The sequence below is a fragment of the Astatotilapia calliptera genome, chromosome 3 (assembly GCF_964374335.1).
Source record: "Astatotilapia calliptera chromosome 3, fAstCal68.1, whole genome shotgun sequence".
Classification (NCBI taxonomy): domain Eukaryota; kingdom Metazoa; phylum Chordata; class Actinopteri; order Cichliformes; family Cichlidae; genus Astatotilapia; species Astatotilapia calliptera.
The window spans coordinates 51,156,290-51,174,776 of record NC_137424.1 but is presented as its reverse complement, the minus strand read 5'-3'; the positions used below and the strand labels follow the sequence as shown (position 1 = coordinate 51,174,776).

The following is an 18,487-nucleotide window of genomic DNA, read 5'->3' as shown; positions in this document are numbered from 1 at the left end:
CGTAGGCAGGCGCCTCGCGGAGTGATACGTACTGTGCTTCAACATAATATTACTGTATTGTGTGTGTATAACCTCTTTTTAAGTTTTGTAGATATTATACATGGTTATGCTGAGGATATGTCAGCCAATTTCCACTGGAAATGCCTTTTGGTTAAACTGTCAGCAAGGAATTTGCACTGTTACGTTTTTATATAACTTTAATGCACATAAAAAAGCTGCTTGTTTAAGTGAAAATACATTGATGGTTGTTTGTTTTGTTTTTTTTGCACTAATAAAGTTGAGGAGTATTTTGTCTAGTGTCATTTATATCGTCAGTTATATCGTTATTGCAAATTTTCAAATGTGTATCGTGATAAATATTTTTGGTCATATCGCCCTGCTCTAGTAAGCACTGCTGTTTTGCTTGCCCTGACAAAAATCTGTAACTCATACCAAAAACATTTTCTTTGGAAGATAAAAATACACTGCTCAAAAAAGTTCAAATCAGAGTATAGCATCATATCTGAGAGGAGATTCCAGGAGACAGGCATTTACTCTATGAGTGTTGGACAGGCCTGTAGAAGCCCCTTAACCCATTAGCAGGACAAGTATCTACTCCTTTGTGCAAGGAGGAACAGGATGAGCACTGCCAGAGCCCTACAAAATGACCTCCAGTAGGCCAATGGTGAGAATGTCTCTGACCAAAACAGGAACACGAGGGTGTCTGAGGGCCTGTCATCCTCTGCTGCTCACTGCTTGGTACCACGGAGCCCATTTGACATTTGCTATTGAATACTAAAATTGGCAGGTCCAACACTGGCACCCTGTGCATTTCACAGATGAGATTCTACAGTTCTAGGCAACTGCACCTTGACTGCCATCAGTTATCTGGATGACCCATATAGTTGATTCTGGGACAGTAAAGAATCAACTTTGATTTTTTGATTTGATTTTTTTGTACCTTGATGACTGACATGTTTAAAGACAAATTTTTGGACCCATTGTCAGACCCCACGGTGGTTGGTCTCGGATTCCTCCAGATGCACGACAATGTACATTTACAGACTGACATTTTACCAGAAATGAAAGTTACAACAGATAATTATTTTTTTAATGCATAATAGTGATGCATTCATTAGTCTTTTCAGAGCTTTTATTCATGATCTGAGATTGAAACAATAAGGTATGCTTGTGGTTCAGTTGTGCTCTGGAGGTTGCTTTGCCTTCATTTTGCCACCAGATGTTGTTCTTTGCCTCAAAACTTTGGATCTTTTTTGCCAAAAACAGAAGTAAAGCTTTAAACTTTTGAGACTTTAGGTGCCCATCGCTGGTTAAAAAATACCCCTTCACAGGAAAAAATGTTTTCTACTCTTATGATTTCTGGACAAAAGGCCCCAAATGTAGGACTCACAAAACAGACTTGAAGAATGACACAAAAAAAAAGGACTTTAAGAAAGTTCAGTACAGGGGACCAAGAAAGTCACATTCCAAAACAGGAAATAAATTCCTGTTTCCAAAAGTCTTTACAAACACATATAGCACACAAAGCATACCAAAGTGTGCTTTCACACTTGCCAAAATATCACTTTTGTGGTGTGAATGTGATCCGACCCCAATCCAAACTAATTACTGTATGTTACAAGCCTAGAATGCTTTGTATTCTCACTGTTGGACGCTATTACAGATGTGTAATAATCTGTAAAGGCTAGCAGCTAGCCATGAAATAAAGGTAAGTTCTCTGTGTTTTCCAATAGCCCAGAACACAGCACCTTCTTCCTCTATTTACTTTTGTTGCTCCTGCCCCAGACACATCTGGCCAATTAGCAGGCTGAACATTCTCACGTGGTTTGTAGAGCTGCATTTTAGTTTGCTTGGAGTTCACTTTGACTTTTCTTTGCGTGAAAACACCCAACCTGACAAAACTGAGGCTGAGAGTGGAGACACCTGGGAAACTAGACGCGGCTTCATTAAATAAAGTGATGAGACAAGGGAAATATAACTAAAATAAAGATCTGTGAGACAAAGGATTATCAAAATAAAACAGCAAGTAACATAACAAGGAAACAACACAGAGATGATGACTTAAAAGAAGAGGATAAATTAATAAATATAACAATAAATAATGTCAAAACATAGTAATTCTTCTAAGTAGACTCTGAATACTAGAGTGAAAGGACACCTCCAGAGTCACAAACAGCTTCTTCCCGTACGCCATTAAGACTATTAACAAACACTAACCCCCACACCCTACAACTGCCCACCCACCTCACTCATCTGAGGCATAGTCTGAGTAACCCTCATCACTCACACACAGACTCCACTCAGACCAAGGCTTTTTTTTCTTTGTATATATTTCTCTTGTTTTGTATCTATCCCTCTTCATCATATATATTTATTCTGCTTGCTATTTATTCCTGCTGTCTACTATTTATATTTTATTTTAGCATAGTTGGTGTGGAGCACTCACAAGTTCATTGTACATGTACAATGACAATGTGTTCCATTCTCTTAAGTAACTCCATAACTAAAACTCCATTATTACCAGAAAATCAACAAAAGAACCCAACAAAACACAAGGATCATGACATCTGTAGAATAATGTATAAGTTGGGAGGGAGACCTCTCTCCCTGTTGAGACAACATGGCACTGATGGAAAAAGGACACCTCGTGCATGTCTGAGAGAGGGCATTGTATTTGAAAATAAGAGCAGACTATGACTTGCCAGGAATGAAGACGTACTGGTTTTCAAATATTTCCATCGTCACAGAAGCGACTGACTGCCTTCTTACTAGTGTTGACTGAAAATGATAAAAGCACTAAGTCTTATGTCTGCTGTATGTTAGTAATTTGTGCTCGAACTCTTTGTTAATATGTTTATACCTCATCCAGACAAGTCTGTAAGTATTAACATACAGACCTAATTGGGGTTTTTTTAGTGGAAAGAGAGAAATATGCTTCATATCATCTGCACATGTTTGGGTTGTTTATTGTATGGTGGGGCTTTTGTGTGTGTGTTTTGTGTTTGTGCAAAATAAAAGGGAGGGCGGAAGGGGGTCTGAGTCTGTTTGTGTGTCCCACTTACCTAGTTTCTTGAACCAAAAAAGTGTGTGAACTCAAACAGCGGTGACTAAGAGGAACAATGAGACTCTTTATTCAAAACAGCACTTTAAAAGTTCAGCAAAGATTTTCTTGCAGTAAATTTGTCAATCTCCAACTGTGTTTAAGTAGTTACTGATTTAAAAAGAAAACAGAGTTTTTATTCGATTCCAGGATCGCATCAGTGTTTGGTTAAGACCTGTGGCGCCCCGTTTTTTTTTCTTTTTTCTTTTTGTTCTTCCAAGGTCTGACATCAAGGACGAAGTGAGTATGAAAACGAGCTTTCTTTGAGCCAGAACACAAATTTGTCCAAAATGCCAGTATCGTTGCTCAGTGTACGGGCTGAATGAGTCATGCTGGATACATAAAGATTTTGAGGGTGATTACAAAGAAAACTAACCAAACAATTTGCCAATGTTATGTCTGATTATAATCCAGTGTGATACAAGTTCATCTACAGAACATCTGCTGTCCAGTTTCATCTTCTGTTACAGATATAGCAGTCTGCAAGTCGTTGTACTCTGCATTATATTTAGCAGGGCTTTCCCTTTTGGCAGGACCTGACCATAGAAGCAAAATCAAACAAAACAAAACAATTTTACTGACAGGTGACCACCATTTAAAAGTAAATGATTTCCTAAATGGAAAACAAAATTAATTCCAGTTGTTGTCATGTCCCAAGTAGGTCAGCACTGCTGAGCTCATGCTGAAAAATGCTGAAATTTCTTTACTGTGCTGCCATCCAAAGGACAAATGTGGTTATTGCTTTTGGAGCCAAGTATTGTTTTGTAAGAAAGAAATAAAAGTCAGATCCAGTGTACTTTAATCCATCATGAAATGTAACAGTTACTTATCATCCAGCAGTTTTCAGGATGCAGAAATGCCACTTAACCTCAATGACAAGTTCATTTCTGAACAAGAAACACAAACGAATACACAGTTGAACTCATAATAATATGTTATCATTAATAAATAGCATTAATATAATATTACAATCAAATGCAAATGAATCATATTAACTCCTGTAACAAATGAAATTCCCAAATCTTGGAGTAAGATAATGTGTATTGCCTACTTTAGAGGAAATAACAGTAACAGACCCCACAGACTATATATAAATGATAGATTTAGCTTCTAAGTCTACAGAGTGACCAACAGAGAAGTACTGGCTTGGTAATGGGTAGGACTATGGACTTGCTGAGGATTGTAGTCAAAAGCTGCACAGAAAGGGTATATATAGACCAACTCTAAAGATAGTCCACAATCCACAGTGTTTTAGTGGCTTAGAGAACTCAAAGTGGCAGGCATCTTCTCTCCCTGTGCTGCAGAACAGAATGTTTTGTCATGTCATCGTGTAGCGAAGGAGTATGTGGAGTAGGACAGAAGTATATGCTAGAGATAGTCTATCTATCTTGCTTTTACCTGCATTCTTTCTGATGCCGAACAGGGGGCGATTACTCAGGTTTCTAAAAAGCCTTCTGCTATTATAGATGTACTTCCATACTCTCTGATGTCACTGAATACCTGGTAACTTTTTGAGGCTCAGTTGCTAGTTTTACATCATAGTGTACAGAGTATGAAATTCCTTTGTAAATCTGTCATCATTATTTGAGTCAGAAAGGTGGATAAACCAGGAAATGCTAATTGGTTAATGACTTGTTACTCATAAGCTGTTAACCAATAAGTGGTTCACTTTTCGTGTCTGACTTAAAAACACTAAGATAGCTACAAAAGACAATTAAACTGATTGTGTTATGGTGGCTATGTCCACCTTTTATGTATATATATAGTCCATGGACTGAGCTTGTGTGTGCATATATATAGGCTATTCATCATACCTGACTCCATGAATCACTTTAAATCCTAGATAAGCACTTTAGCTTCATCAATGGAGGACGTGATAATGGTTTCAGCCAGCTGTTGGGCCAGTAGGTTGAGATCACTGTCATGTGACATCTGTTCTCTTTTTTTGGCAGCCAGAACCCACTTAGTAATATCACATGACAGAGCCTGTGCAAAAGTCTCTATAGTTGGTTCATGCAGAGGTGCTACTTCGAAATTGCCTCTCCCCAAATCATCTGTAGACAGCGACTGCATGAGATGCTCCATCAGTTCCACATGAGGGTCGCTGATCAAAGCGTCTCCGTTGTCCTCCTTGTCCTTTGGCGTTGGTGGAGGAGGCGAGGGTAGGAAAACCTTTGCCAGGCCTCCTTTTAGCTTACGGGCGAAGCTGCTTCTGCTCCTCTCCAGCTCTGGGAGAAGAGGCGTGGTCGGTGGGGCGTCGGGGTAGTCGAGGGATCCCACAGCGGGAAGCCCTGACTGGGATAGAGGTGGATGGCAAGGCTGGGTAGAAGTCTGGTGTTCTTGGTCTCTTCTAGATTTATCCTCAAAACACTGGTGTTCACCCTTGTTGTTCTCCATCTCTATTTCAGCACCCTCCATGTGGTCCTTTAAGTTTCTTCCTCTACACACTTCACTCAGAGCGATCTCAATCACTGCGGATGCTAGCGCCTCAGCTAGCATTTCGTGCTCTTGGTTATAAATGGACTCCTCAGGTTCTACTGTTTCCTTTTGGCTAAAAACTGATCGAAGTATGTGCTCTGACATGTTTTGGGCAAACTCCCCGAGAGCCTCTGTGTTTAGGGGGCTTGTTTTGAGGCCTTCGGGAATACCAGGGTCTTGTGGAGGGGGCTCTGGCATCCTCGAATCTGCACTTTCTGTCTTCATTGGATCCTGTGTGGATAAAAACAATAATCTCCGTGAAAGTGCAGGGGATATTGATTTTCCTGCAGCTTCTTTTCAGCTACAGAAGGTAATGGAAAGCAAAGAAAAATAACCTCTGGTTTGGACTGCTTGTTTGGAAAATTAGTTTATTTTTGCACTTTTATTTGAATATTACTTGCCAGCGTGCTCAGTGTAAGCTAAGTACGATGTCAATATTTCCCTTGGTGTATGCTTTCTCCTTTCATCCCCCAAAGAAACATTTTTCTTATCCCTCAGCTGTTTCAGATTAGACAAGAAATAAAATGAGATTACAAGAATGCTACAAGTACAAGAAAAATCAAACAAGAAAGTCTAGCAAGGAGAGCATAGAGAAAGAATAACGAGACAGAAATAATAGAGGAAGTCCCCTTGCAGAATGAGATGGAAAGTAAGATTAAGGCCTCAACCACAGCCTGTCACCATATGAGCTGTCAGCCAGCCAGGATGTGACAACCAGGAAGTTCGGTTTGCTATTAGATTAGCACGAAACACTCTGTTGGTCTCAAGTAGCACCAACTCGCCCGACAGCTGATGCACAATTTGTACAGAAATGGAGAAAGGTTTGTTACCCGGAGAGCAAATGATGATAGCTTTTGACAGGCGTAATAATTTTCTAGAAGGTCTTTGTTTTTCAAGTCCAGCTTCATTTCGAGGCTCCGAGTGTGCATTATTGACATTAAATAGCATAAAATGTCCTACAGCTGCCACTGTTCTAAAGAGTCAGATTGAATAAATTTCAGGCAGCCTGTTTTGTTTTACTAATTCCTCTTATGTTAAATTAATAGTTTAATATTGTAAAAGACACTAAGCCTTTCTTTATTTCCTCTTTTTGAGAGTTCAATGAGAAGATAATTACCAACAACATCCAACAACATCCAAACACTGTGGTGGTAATAAAAGTCTGCCTGGCACCATCTCTAAAGCTTATCATTAACTTTATGTGTTATTTGTTTAAATCTCTCAAAATATGACAATTAAGAACAGCATGTTTTATTTTTTATGGGGGTTATAGGGGAATGTTTTTCTTTCTTATTTGTCTGGCTGCGAGCAGATGAGCTATTGATCTTCTGATGTAATTCTTGGCAAAATGTGGCCTTTTACATAAACATTACTCATGACATTTGAGAGCACAAACAGGCTTGTGTAATGGGATTTGCCCTTATTGTTAAAGTTACATCTTATTTTAAACATACCTTACTATTAGTATGCTTCTTGACTCAGAAACTACAAAAACAATGTGACACATTGTGAGATGTGTGTCACCACAGTGTGTCACTTAGTGTAGTAGGCCTATGACCACATGGTGTGAAATTCTGGTTAACTTAATAGGCGTTAAGCTGCATCCATATAGGGAGCAACCACAGCAACGTTGTGACCAGACACCAAAGAAAGTCAATGAATTTCAGTACTTATGGGTGAAAAAAACTGCTGACAATGTGAAGTAGGTGGAGATACACTTTTTTAACTTCAAGACGAGCGATTGAAGCAATTACCAACAGGAGCATAGGACACTGGTGACTGGCCTATGATTGGACAGTAAATACACTGAACTGAAGTGAAGCTTGAAATGACCACTAACAACAACCTGTGAGCTTCAAAGGGATGTGAGATGTGCGAATTGCTCCCTGTGCTTTATTAGTATTAGTGTAACTTTGGCTGACTAATTAATTACTTCCATCAAATTATTTCATCTAAAATACTGGGGGGATAACACCTTTTAACTACTTATCACTGAGTACTAGTTAGGTTGTGTTTCAAGGTATGTTTAGGCTGGCATAGAAAGATAAAAAGACACTTATTTAAAATGCATCTTATTTTAATACTTCCTAGTTGCCCTGCGACAGACTGGCGACCTGTCCAGGGTGTACCCCGCCTCTCGCCCTATGACAGCTGGGATAGGCTCCAGCATCCTGCGCGACCCTGAAAAGGATAAGCGGAAGCAAATGGATGGATGGATGGATGGATGGATAGTTGCTAAGTATTCCTTTTGACTCAGAAATTACAAAGCAGATTAAACTGCTTTCGGTATAGCTTGATCTAACTAGATTACAAAGACATTAATACCTTCAAACAGCAGTTATAGCCGCTGAAAATAATATCTTCTATCAGTCCTTGCTCTGTGTTAATTTGGTTGTTTATTGGGATTAGAAAGCAGATGAGATGAGCTTATTTAAGGTCTCAGTTGTAGGCCTGGAGACTGGTTCGTAAGTCTGTGGCAACCTATGGTTGCTATGGGAAAATGTGTAATCTCAGTTGGCAAATTGTTAATGGGAGTCTCTGGATGACATCGACTGTAAAGAGGGTGCTGCACTTGACACCTGCTTTTGTTTGCTTTGGTAGCTCGAAAGTTTCTGCAGTTTACACGTAAGATGACTTTTCTGCAAACACAAGACAGACTTGGAAACTAGCTCTGTGAGCTGTACTGAAACTTGAAAAAGCGCAATGGAAACCAGACATGATGAACATTCACCTTGAAAATAACATTTGTGCCTTACCAGTGTAACAATCACATTTCAAAATATGAAAAGTTTCTGGTTCATGTCTTACTTTTTACTGTTTAACTACAGCTTTGGGAATAGTTTGCAAGTGTTTACAGACCTGTTGAATACTTATTTCTTTTTTTCAAATGGTTGTTTTCAGATGGTAACCAACAGATCTATAGACCTGTATTTTAAGTATGTCTTCTCGCTCGCAAAGCCCACAGTGTGTTACTGAATTTGTTAGCACTTGCTAACATAATTGCAATCAAATGTTCTCATCTAAACTACTGAAAATAATACCTTGCAACCATTCCTCACGAAGTACCAATTCTGGTGTTTTTTGGCAGAGACTTTGTTGTTGTTTTAGTTTGCTTTCTGAATGAGGAACTACAAAACAGATTAGGCAAGATGGAAGACAAAAATAAAGAGAGGGGGCTAACGATATAGTTACTCCTCTCAACACAGCTTTACTTTGCTAGTACAGAAATGCATTAATGGCATAAAACTGTATTTTCTAAACTAATAAAAATAAGAATTTTGAACCAATCCTCAGTTCTAGTTGAATTGTAATAATGAGTCAGAAATGTGGAACTAAAATTAGTACCATGAACGACTTCCTTAACTTTAGTTTCATCACAGTTATTGTGTTATTATTAGCTTACGGTCTCTGAATCTGGCTGTGAATGTCAGAATTGGCATTATTGGCCTTCTAGGCTGGCTGGTTCAGTTGCAGCTTTTAGAGGATCGTTTACCTCTTGAATGTAAATATAAATTAAAAACAATAATTTTCTCCTTCCCATTGTTTTCCTCATGTAGCCACAATGTAAAATGATTTTTACTTTACTGGCATACATGTTGCACATTTAATATGGTGTGTCACACCATTATCCTGTCATTACCCATTAATTTGACCACCATCCTCTGTTCAAAATGGACAGAGCCCAAAGATGAGGTTGAGACTGGGAATGAAGTGCAGATGTGGAGTAAATTGCAGCTAAAACAAAAAATGTTTTTCTCTTGGCAATATGACTTGGACCTCCACATGGAGACAGGAACATTTGGGCCTGTGATTGCTGTGTTACACAATCCTGTGAGTCCCTAATTTGATTACACTAACACACCTCGCCTACTCTCTCTAGCGCCCACGCTAACAGCACAAAGGCAGGTCAGAGATGCAAATTACTGGTTAAAAAAAAGAGCCGATGCCTACAATGACCTTCTGTTTAACCTTTATTTCTTCCTCTTCCAGTTTCAGTGTTACAATCCAAAGTTTTTTCTTTTGCTTTGTATCTTGTCTCAACCTATCTTGAATTAGGTTGAGTCTTTGAAAGCTCAAGAACATCCGTACAAATAAGGATTTACAAATTTACTCATGCAACTAGACTTCTGCCCAAACAGAACCAGAATCAACTCACAGTGTACAATGTATGAAGTACGGCAGCTCAAAATGGCCAGCTTCTGATTTTTAAAGGTATATGGCAAGACTCAAGAGGAATCTTGAAGGCCATTTGGATACGATTAAAAGTAAAAGTTACATGCCTCAAAAGTTACGTACTACAGAACTGTATAAAAATAAAAATAAACAAGATGCAGTAAATATCAGGCAACTTAAACTGCCTACATTTAGAGAAACTTACCAGCTGGGAGAAGAGTGACAGTTGACGCTTTAATGCAGCCAGTGCAAATGAGTGTACAAGGAAGTGGTTTGACAAAGAAGTTCAGAAGTTTTACTCACTTCCTGTGTGTGTGTGTGTGTGTGTGTGTGTGTGTGTGTGTGTGTGTGTGTGTGTGTGTGTGTGAGAGAGAGAGAGAGTGAGAGAGAGAGATGATCAGCCATTGTGCATAAATATAACTCACTGACACAACAAAAAATGACACATTCATGGGCATTAGATGAACCTATTTGGGTCTGATATAAAACGGTTCTGTCAGCTTAATCGTCTTCCTTTGTTCATGAGTTAAAACAGAAGAGGATCAGATGAAGGGCAGAGGAGGAGAGGTTATGAAGGAGGTAAAGCATTCCAGATGCTCACCATTTACTCTTTTAAAAATACAGTACTCTTATTTACAGTTTGGTGCACCGCAACGGTCAAACAATTTTATGTATGAAAGGAAAACTCACCATGTTGTGCTCATTTGCAGGCTTGTATTTATTTTGTGCTTTGTCTAGAAGGTTTACACAGTCGCATGTTCAGAAAACACATTACATTGCTGCAATACCTTTTTTTTAATCTTTTGTTTACAATGCTTACAAATGTTGATGACTTTGCTTAAACCTTTGTTTAAAAAAATAAATAAAAACCTTTATTAATAATTATAGATGGGTCTGAAACGTGTAGCCAAAACAAAAGTGCCTGCATTCTTTTCAATGGCCTCAAAGGGAGCAATGGCTGTGGTTACAACAGCACTTTTGGTCTTATAGACGTAAGTGGACTAGTTCTAAAACACTCAAAGCAGTTTTTACTACAAGTGTTATTCACCCAATCACACAATACTATACAATCTATGTCTGAGTGCTTTCTAACATGGACACACTGCGGTGGATGCATCAGGGCAACTTAGGGTTCAGCACCTTCTGATTGATAAGCTAGCTTCTCGACCGCCTGACTTACATCTACCTTGAAAAAAGAAGATAAGGAAAAGTCTGGGCCAGGGCTGCCCAATCCCAGTCCTCAAGAGCTACTATCCTGCAGCTTTTAGATGCATCCCTACTCCAACACAGCTGAATCAAATGGTTTGATTACCTCTTCAGCATGCCATCATGTTTGGCAAAGGCCTGATAACAAGCCATTCATTTGATTCTGGTGTGTGGGAACAAGGATGCATCTAAAAGCTGCAGGACGGTAGCTCTCGAGGACCGGGATTGGGCACCCCTGGTCTGGGCAAACAGCAGATAAAAGACACAGATGATTTTACTGGTGATGGAAAAATTCAGAACCTTTATGTGAAGCTAATCTGTAACAAGTAAAAATCCAGACACTTTAGCCTTAAAAATATCACTTTGATTAAATAGCTTGCACATACTGGTGAATTACCTATTAGAGAAACATATAAATGCTGTTAATTTTTAATGTATGAACATTACATTGGGGGTAGTCTAATAAATGTGTTGTGTATATGATAAATATTAGTTGGAGACGTGAGGAAATCATCCATTTTTTAATGAGCAATAAGCACTGCAATATTTTCCATTGCATAGAAAGAACATGACAAATCATAAAAAGAGGGTCCAAGTGCCTGAATTTGTACATCCAACCACTGGAACTGAGCCCACAGTCTGATCACTTTTGAATAATATTACGTGATATACTACCTCCATGACCCTGAATTTAACATTGAAACTCCACTCTTTTCTTTGCAGCTCTAACCAAATCCTCAGAATCATACAAACTACTCCTCCAAGCTCCGATGGAAGCAATCTGGAAGACTTTTCGTCTTGGAAGGAGGACAGCATGGAGAGGAGATGAAATAAAAACTGTGTCGTGAGATGATATCTCTCTGTTGACTTCATTAGACACCAAATTCCATGTTTGAACTGCAGGTCTTGTAGCTGCTTTAGTGTGTCCTGTTCAAATAAACTGAAAGCATGGGGGGAAATGTTTAAACGGGTGAAGCCGAGGGACTTGTTTGGCCTTTTTAAAAATTTTGTTGAATCTGCTCTCTTGTGTGCTTGGCTTTGGCGTTGAAATGAAAACCGAGGAATGTTTGTTCAGTTTGGTGGTGATGAGGGTGTCCGGAGATATGTAATGATGTGATCAGAGGGTGGATTTGAGGATGACGTGGCTGAGGCTGAGGTCCCCTGGTTAGAAATGAGTTTATTTTGTTCTCTTAGATACACTTTATGGCCTCAATTCCCATTATTCAGAAAATAATCATAGATGACACCCTCCCAACTCCTGGCGTGTGGGTGGATGTTAGCTGCCAGCTACTCCCACTGTCCATCCTGAACCCATTTAATCCACAGTCCTGTGACTCTATTACCCATGCTGTTACTGCAGTAATGCTGTGTTGTGAGCCCGAGAAGGCCCTCTGTGCTCTTTCCCCTCCAATCCAGGAAATACTTTTCTCTGCGTCAGTGAGGTCATTGCTCAACACGATGATTTAAATAAATTTAAAGGGTCGTTTCGATCTTGTGTGGCTGCCCATTTTAAAAATCATACAAATGCCAGAGGTGTCTGACACACAAAAAATCTGAAAACCTGAAAAATATAAGCCGGGAAAAGAACATTTATAGGACTGCTGTGTAGCTATGAGCTGCCAAAACCTGTTAGTGTTACACAACCAGTTTTAGTTAGATACAGAAATGTCACAATTTTGCACAATGTTTCTGAACAAGTTCATGTTTGTCTGTGAGCATCTTTTAAACCACATGTTACGGGCCCCAGGAATGGTGCCACAATAACAAAGAAGAAATCCCTGCAAACACAGGTAAAGTTCAGGAGCAATGAAGACAGTGCACTCGGTTTGCCTCTCAGATTGCATCTCTTATTCAAGTTTCAACAAACATGAACAGCATTAACAATATCCACGTGTGCATGACTTTTTCAGTCCCAGTGTCCATATCTGTCCATTTCCCCAAAGTCACAAGTAGAAAAATAAATGAATTCACACTCTACACGTTCCACTATTTTACATGTACTTCATGCGATCGCTCAGTCTAAGCAAAACAAAAGTACACACCTGCTCTTACTTAAGTAGTTGGAAGCCACTGTAATCTACAATGAATTTACAGCAATATACGACTACAGATTCTGAATACTGAAATTGAGCAGAATTAGACACACATTTACAGCACACTGAGGATGAAATTCACTTTTGCATAACATGGACAACTTCTTTCTACTTCACATGTCATTAACACTCACATATTAAACAGCTATATACTTTTCAAACCTCAATGACACTTAACAATAAAACATCTTTGTATCATAAGCTTTATATAAAATAGTAAAGTGTGCGGGAGTACCAACCTTCATAATGAAAAGAAAAGAAATCGATATGAATGACCTTCCTACAAGACAATGCTCTGGGCGCTAACGACCCACAATACAAAACATTACCGCGCCGTTTCTGCTAGCGGCCTGCGCAGCCTGACACCGCTGTCTCACACTGATGCGAGTCGACCGCGCGGCAGTGCCCATAAGTGTTACAGGTACTGTTCTACTTCTTCACAAGTTAACATGGAGATAAAACATTGTTATGTACAAACAGTAGTAGTATTTCTTTACCAGGTACAAACCTGCAAACACAGGTAAAGTTCAGGAGCAATGAAGACAGTGCACTCGGTTTGCCTCTCAGATTGCATCTGACTCGTGGGCGGAAGTCCATCCCCCTAAAGCAACCGGGTTGCACCTGTCTTGGAATAATAGTTCCACCTGGGGTGTTGCTCCATTTCTTTGTACCTTCTATACAGTTTATGTGACAAAATAATGCACTGGTTAGGTTGGTCATGTTGTCAAAGTCATTTTGGATATTAATAGCCACAGAAAATAACTGATAAACAAATTAAATAAATTAAATTAAATGATTAACACAAAAGTGGCCATGCATTTTGGGTGTGCCACACACTCCCCTACAAACCAAAAGTGGCTCCCGACACTTGCAATTAACAGTGTAAACTTCCATTAACTCTGAATCAAACTTTAACTCTTCACTCAATATACTCACAAATTACAAATACATATGGGTGTGCAATGATTTTCTACATTTTCTGAATACCCAACACTATATGTACCCAAGGTCCTATGCCCGTCTTAAACTCAGCAGCAGATCGGGTAAGTGACAGCGGAGTGTACACCAGGCATAATATGGATGGGTTGGACTGAATGCCAGTACGATTGTGGACACTGGTGCATATAGAACACTGGCTCTACACCCACAGAACTAACAGCAAGACGTGGCTGATACGTTGGCTGGCCAAGGGAAGAATAGGTCAGTATCTGGCCAGGTCTCCTCTGCCTTGTAGATCTCCTTAGTACGGGCTGAGGTCCAGGTTGAGACCCTTGAGTGTTTTCACTGGAGTCATTGGTCTGGGGCGCCAGCTGCTCTTCGCCAAACTCTGGTTCCTCCACAGGGGGCGAAATGTCATTCTCTCTCTCCTGCTCCATCTCTCCTACACTCACTCGGTCAAACTCTGATCCCACAGGAACATCGCCACCCTGCATGTCACCAGGTGTCTCAGGACTAACCAATGACCCGCTCACTGGGACCTGATTAGGAATGTCCCGATTGGTCCTTAATGATTCTCTGGGTACCCGCAGCCAGTAACAAGGTGCCTCCTCATCCGTTTCAGATCCACTTACATCACCAGCCTCTATTTGGTCGACCGTTTCCCGTGGCTGATTTGACTTTCCTTTTGCCCTTGGCGGTCTATCAGGCATGCGATCATCTGTAATGTCTGCTGGTAGATCATTAACTTGAAGCAACAAATTTCTGTGGAGGGTGCGAGTATGGTGACCTCTGTTTTCAGGGCTGACCTTATAAACTGGGTTGTCACCAACCTGCTCTCTGACAATGTAGATAGTTTTCTCCCAATAGGGTTTCAGTTTGCATGGACCTCCCCTTTCTGCAACGTTGCGAACAAGAACCCTGTCACCTGGTTGTAGGGTTACACCCCTGTTCCGTTTGTCATAATAGTGCTTGCCTTTGGCACTCGAATGTTGGCTGTTCGTGCTGGCTATCTTGTACGCTTCGATCATTTTCTCTTTCCATCGTTTTGCATATCCACTTGGAGTGTCGGCCTCGTCCTCAGCTACCAACCCAAAGAGGAGATCGACGGGGAGACGTGGATGGCGACCATAAAGGAGGTAATATGGAGAAAACCCAGTGGACTCATGTTTGGTGCAGTTGTATGCGTGCACAACGTGAGACAGGTGATCTTTCCAGTTCTCTCTCTCTTTCTCGCCCAATGTCCTGAGCATTTGTAGCAGAGTCCGATTGAACCTCTCTGCAGGGTTGCCCTGTGGATGGTATGGGGAAGTCCTAGAATGGTTTACACCGGCCAGTTGTCTGAGAGCCCTAAACAACTCATTCTCAAACTCCCGGCCCTGATCATGGTGAAGCTTAGCTGGATAGCCAAACCGTAGGATGAAGTCACCGAAGATTCGCTCTGCAGCTGTCTTTCCAGCCTTGTTTTTAGTGGGGTATGCTTGTGCGAATCTGGTGAAGTGGTCGACTACAACCAGTATGTATTCGTACCCACCCCGGCTGGTCTCAAGGTGCAGAAAGTCAATGCATACGAGCTCTAGGGGCGAGCTCGATGTAAGGCTCCCCATAGGTGCCCTGTCAGGTAAGGCTGGCTTTTTTTGCTTAATGCAACGACATCGTCTGGTGATATATTCCTCAACCTCTCTCTTCATAAAGGGCCAATAAAAGCGATCTCTTACTAGGCTAAGGACTCTTTCCACACCAACATGTCCCATGTTGTCATGGAGGTGTGAGAGGACAGTTTGTTTGTAGATGGCAGGCAGGACTAACTGCTTTCGGCTGGGAGTCTTCCTATAGAGTAAGCCATTTTCCACCTGCAGCCTACTCCATTCTCGTGACAATTTCCTTGTGGACTTGTCCAATGTTCTACGAACCTCATCAGTTAGATCTCTGTTATTCTCCTTTAACTCTAACATTTTGCTGATAACAGGATCTTTCCGCTGCTCATCTGAGAGCTCTTTGCAGCTGATGACTGGAAATGTTCCAGTGTCTGCATGTGTCTGGTGTTGGGATGTTATGTTGAGGGCTGCCACCCATGCTACATCCCCTTTTTCTGCAGTCCTAGTTCCCTCCCAGGTGGCACACACTGCCTCTTCTGGTAGTCTTTCTGAGCACTGATCCATAAAAACACTGATATCAAGTGGACAGCGCGAAAGCGTGTCTGCATCAATGTTCTGTTTGCCTGGCCGATACCTGATTTCAAAATGGAAATCGGCAAGCTGCCCCACCCAGCGATGACCCACAGCATTGAGCTTGGCTGTGCTCATAATGTAGGTCAGGGGGTTGTTGTCCGTGAAGACCGTGAAATGGGGCGCATAGTACAGGTAGTCGACAAATTTTTCACATACTGCCCATTTCAAGGCCAGAAACTCCAGTTTCCCACTATGGAGGTGGTAATTCTGTTCTGCTGGGGTCAGTGTGCGTGACCCATAACCTATCACCCTCATCTTATCATCTTGTTTCTGGTACAGGACCGCCCCCAGGCCCTGTTGGGACGCGTCTGTGTGCAGTATGAAAGGGTGATCAAAGTCTGGATAGGCTAGCACTGGTGGGCTTGTTAGAATGTCTATGAGACGCTCAAGAATCTGTTGGTGTTGGCTGCCCCACTCTACTGGAGTCCGTGAAGATAACTGCGGCCCCTTCCCCTTTTCTCTTACAAGGTTAGTTAGAGGTGGGCTGGGGTTTGTCTTGAGCAATTCATAAAGCGGCCTGGCTATGCGGGAGAAGTCCTGCACATAAGCCCGGTAGTAGCTCAGAAAACCCAGTAGCCGCCTGACATCACCGACTGTTTGAGGGGCTTTTTGCTTTAGCGCCTGTACTGCCTCTAGGTCCTTTGGGTCTATCCTCACTCCATCTGCCGACACCAGGCGGCCTACATACCTGACCTCTTTGCGAAGTAGCTCACATTTCTCAGGGCGGAGCTTAACTCCATGGCATTGCAGAGCTTGAAGTACACGCCGCAAGACCTCAACATGTTCCTCAAAGGACCTGGAGAAACATAGCACATCATCCAGATAAGGGATGCAACACTCATCCCTGAGTGTGTCCAACATTTCCTCCATGCTTCTTTGGAAGGCTGCTGGTGCATTAGAAAGGCCAAACGGGATCCTGACCCACTCATATAAGCCCCATGGGGTGGTGAATGCAGTCAGGTGCCTGGACCCCTCCGCGATAAAGCCTTGGTGGTAAGCCTTGCCCTGATCTAGGATGGAAAACCACCTGTAGCCTCCGAGTGAGTCAATCAGGTCCTGTATGCGGGGGAGGGGGTGCCGATCTGGCACAGTCTTTTTGTTGAGAAGCCGGTAATCAATGCACAGGCGCAATGATCCGTCTTTCTTTCTCACACAAACAATAGGGGCAGCATATGGCGAGTGTGATTTTACAATCCACCCCTTCACAAGCAGCTCCTGTATATATTCTTTAACCTCCCTGTACAATGGCTTTGGGACTGACGCATAAGCCTTTTGGACTGGGGTGTCATCTTTGAGTCTAACTGACATTTGGAGAGAGGGTATATATCCAATGTCACTGCCGTCCCGTGCAAAAGCAGCTGATTCCTCATTCAACATTTTCTCGACTATTCTCTGCTGTTCTGAACTAAGGTGACTGAGGTCAACCGGTGGTCGCCACAGGTCAGCAGGGGGAGTGCCAGGAGAGGCCACATTAACTTCAGCCTTCAATACACAAGCTTGTGTTGGACCCCCATCTCCAACGTCCTGTTCGCCTGGCTCCAGAACTTTGGCAACATGTTGGATGGAGCCAAGTTGGGACCTCTTTGGCAGAGTGATTACTTGGTTTGTGTGGTTGGAAATTGGCACTAACAAATGGTTGTTTGGTGTTACTGATTTCCAACAATCCTTCCCCCACACTCAGCTGCTCTAGCGTGGCGCTATCCTCTAGTGGCTCATACAGGACAACAGGGTTGGAAATGTCAAAGGTAGATGGTACTTTACATCGCACATTTACCGTTTTACCAGGTGGAACATAAACATTTTCCTTCCCTACCCTAATGGTGGTTATACTGTGGTTTGACTCTTTCTGCAGATTGATAAAGTTGACCATGGCTCTTGCCTGTTCTTCCTCCACTCCTAGGGCTTTGCGGAGAAGGCTGAGGATCATAGTGTGTGCATCTGCATCACACTTATGACTATTAATCATCCCTTGGAGGACATTGGCTCCCAGTAGTGGCTGGGGGAGGGGGAGCTGGCTGATTAGGAAGGGTACTTCCATTGTAAGGTTGGGATCGGTGTTCCCCGGGAGATTAACTGTTAGCTCCACCCACCCATCATATGGGATTGGCTGTCCATTTGCTGCACACAGGTCAAGGCTTTCCCCAGGATCAAGAAGTTCTTGTAAGGGCCTCACTGCATATTGGGGAATGAACGTCTCCTTCCAGGATCTATCAATGATGCTCACTTGTGAGCCAGTATCAAATAGTACTGTCACAGCATAGCCGTTGACA

General features: G+C 41.7%; 1 protein-coding gene across 1 annotated transcript; it reads right to left on the bottom strand.

Annotated features, from left to right (window-relative positions):
- Positions 1-3,115: 3,115 nt before the first annotated feature.
- Positions 3,116-10,036, bottom strand: LOC113012843 (uncharacterized). The gene is made up of 2 exons (XM_026153225.2): positions 9,957-10,036; positions 3,116-5,809 (listed from the first exon to the last, which is right to left on the bottom strand). Exon 2 carries the CDS (start codon positions 5,801-5,803, stop codon positions 4,940-4,942), a length of 864 nt encoding a protein of 287 aa, XP_026009010.1. The 5' UTR covers positions 5,804-5,809; positions 9,957-10,036; the 3' UTR covers positions 3,116-4,939.
- Positions 10,037-18,487: the final 8,451 nt, after the last annotated feature.

Coding starts and splice junctions, on each gene's coding strand:
- LOC113012843 (XM_026153225.2), bottom strand. CDS start 5,803: ATGAAGACAGAAAGTGCAGATTCGAGGATGCCAGAGCCCCCTCCACAA.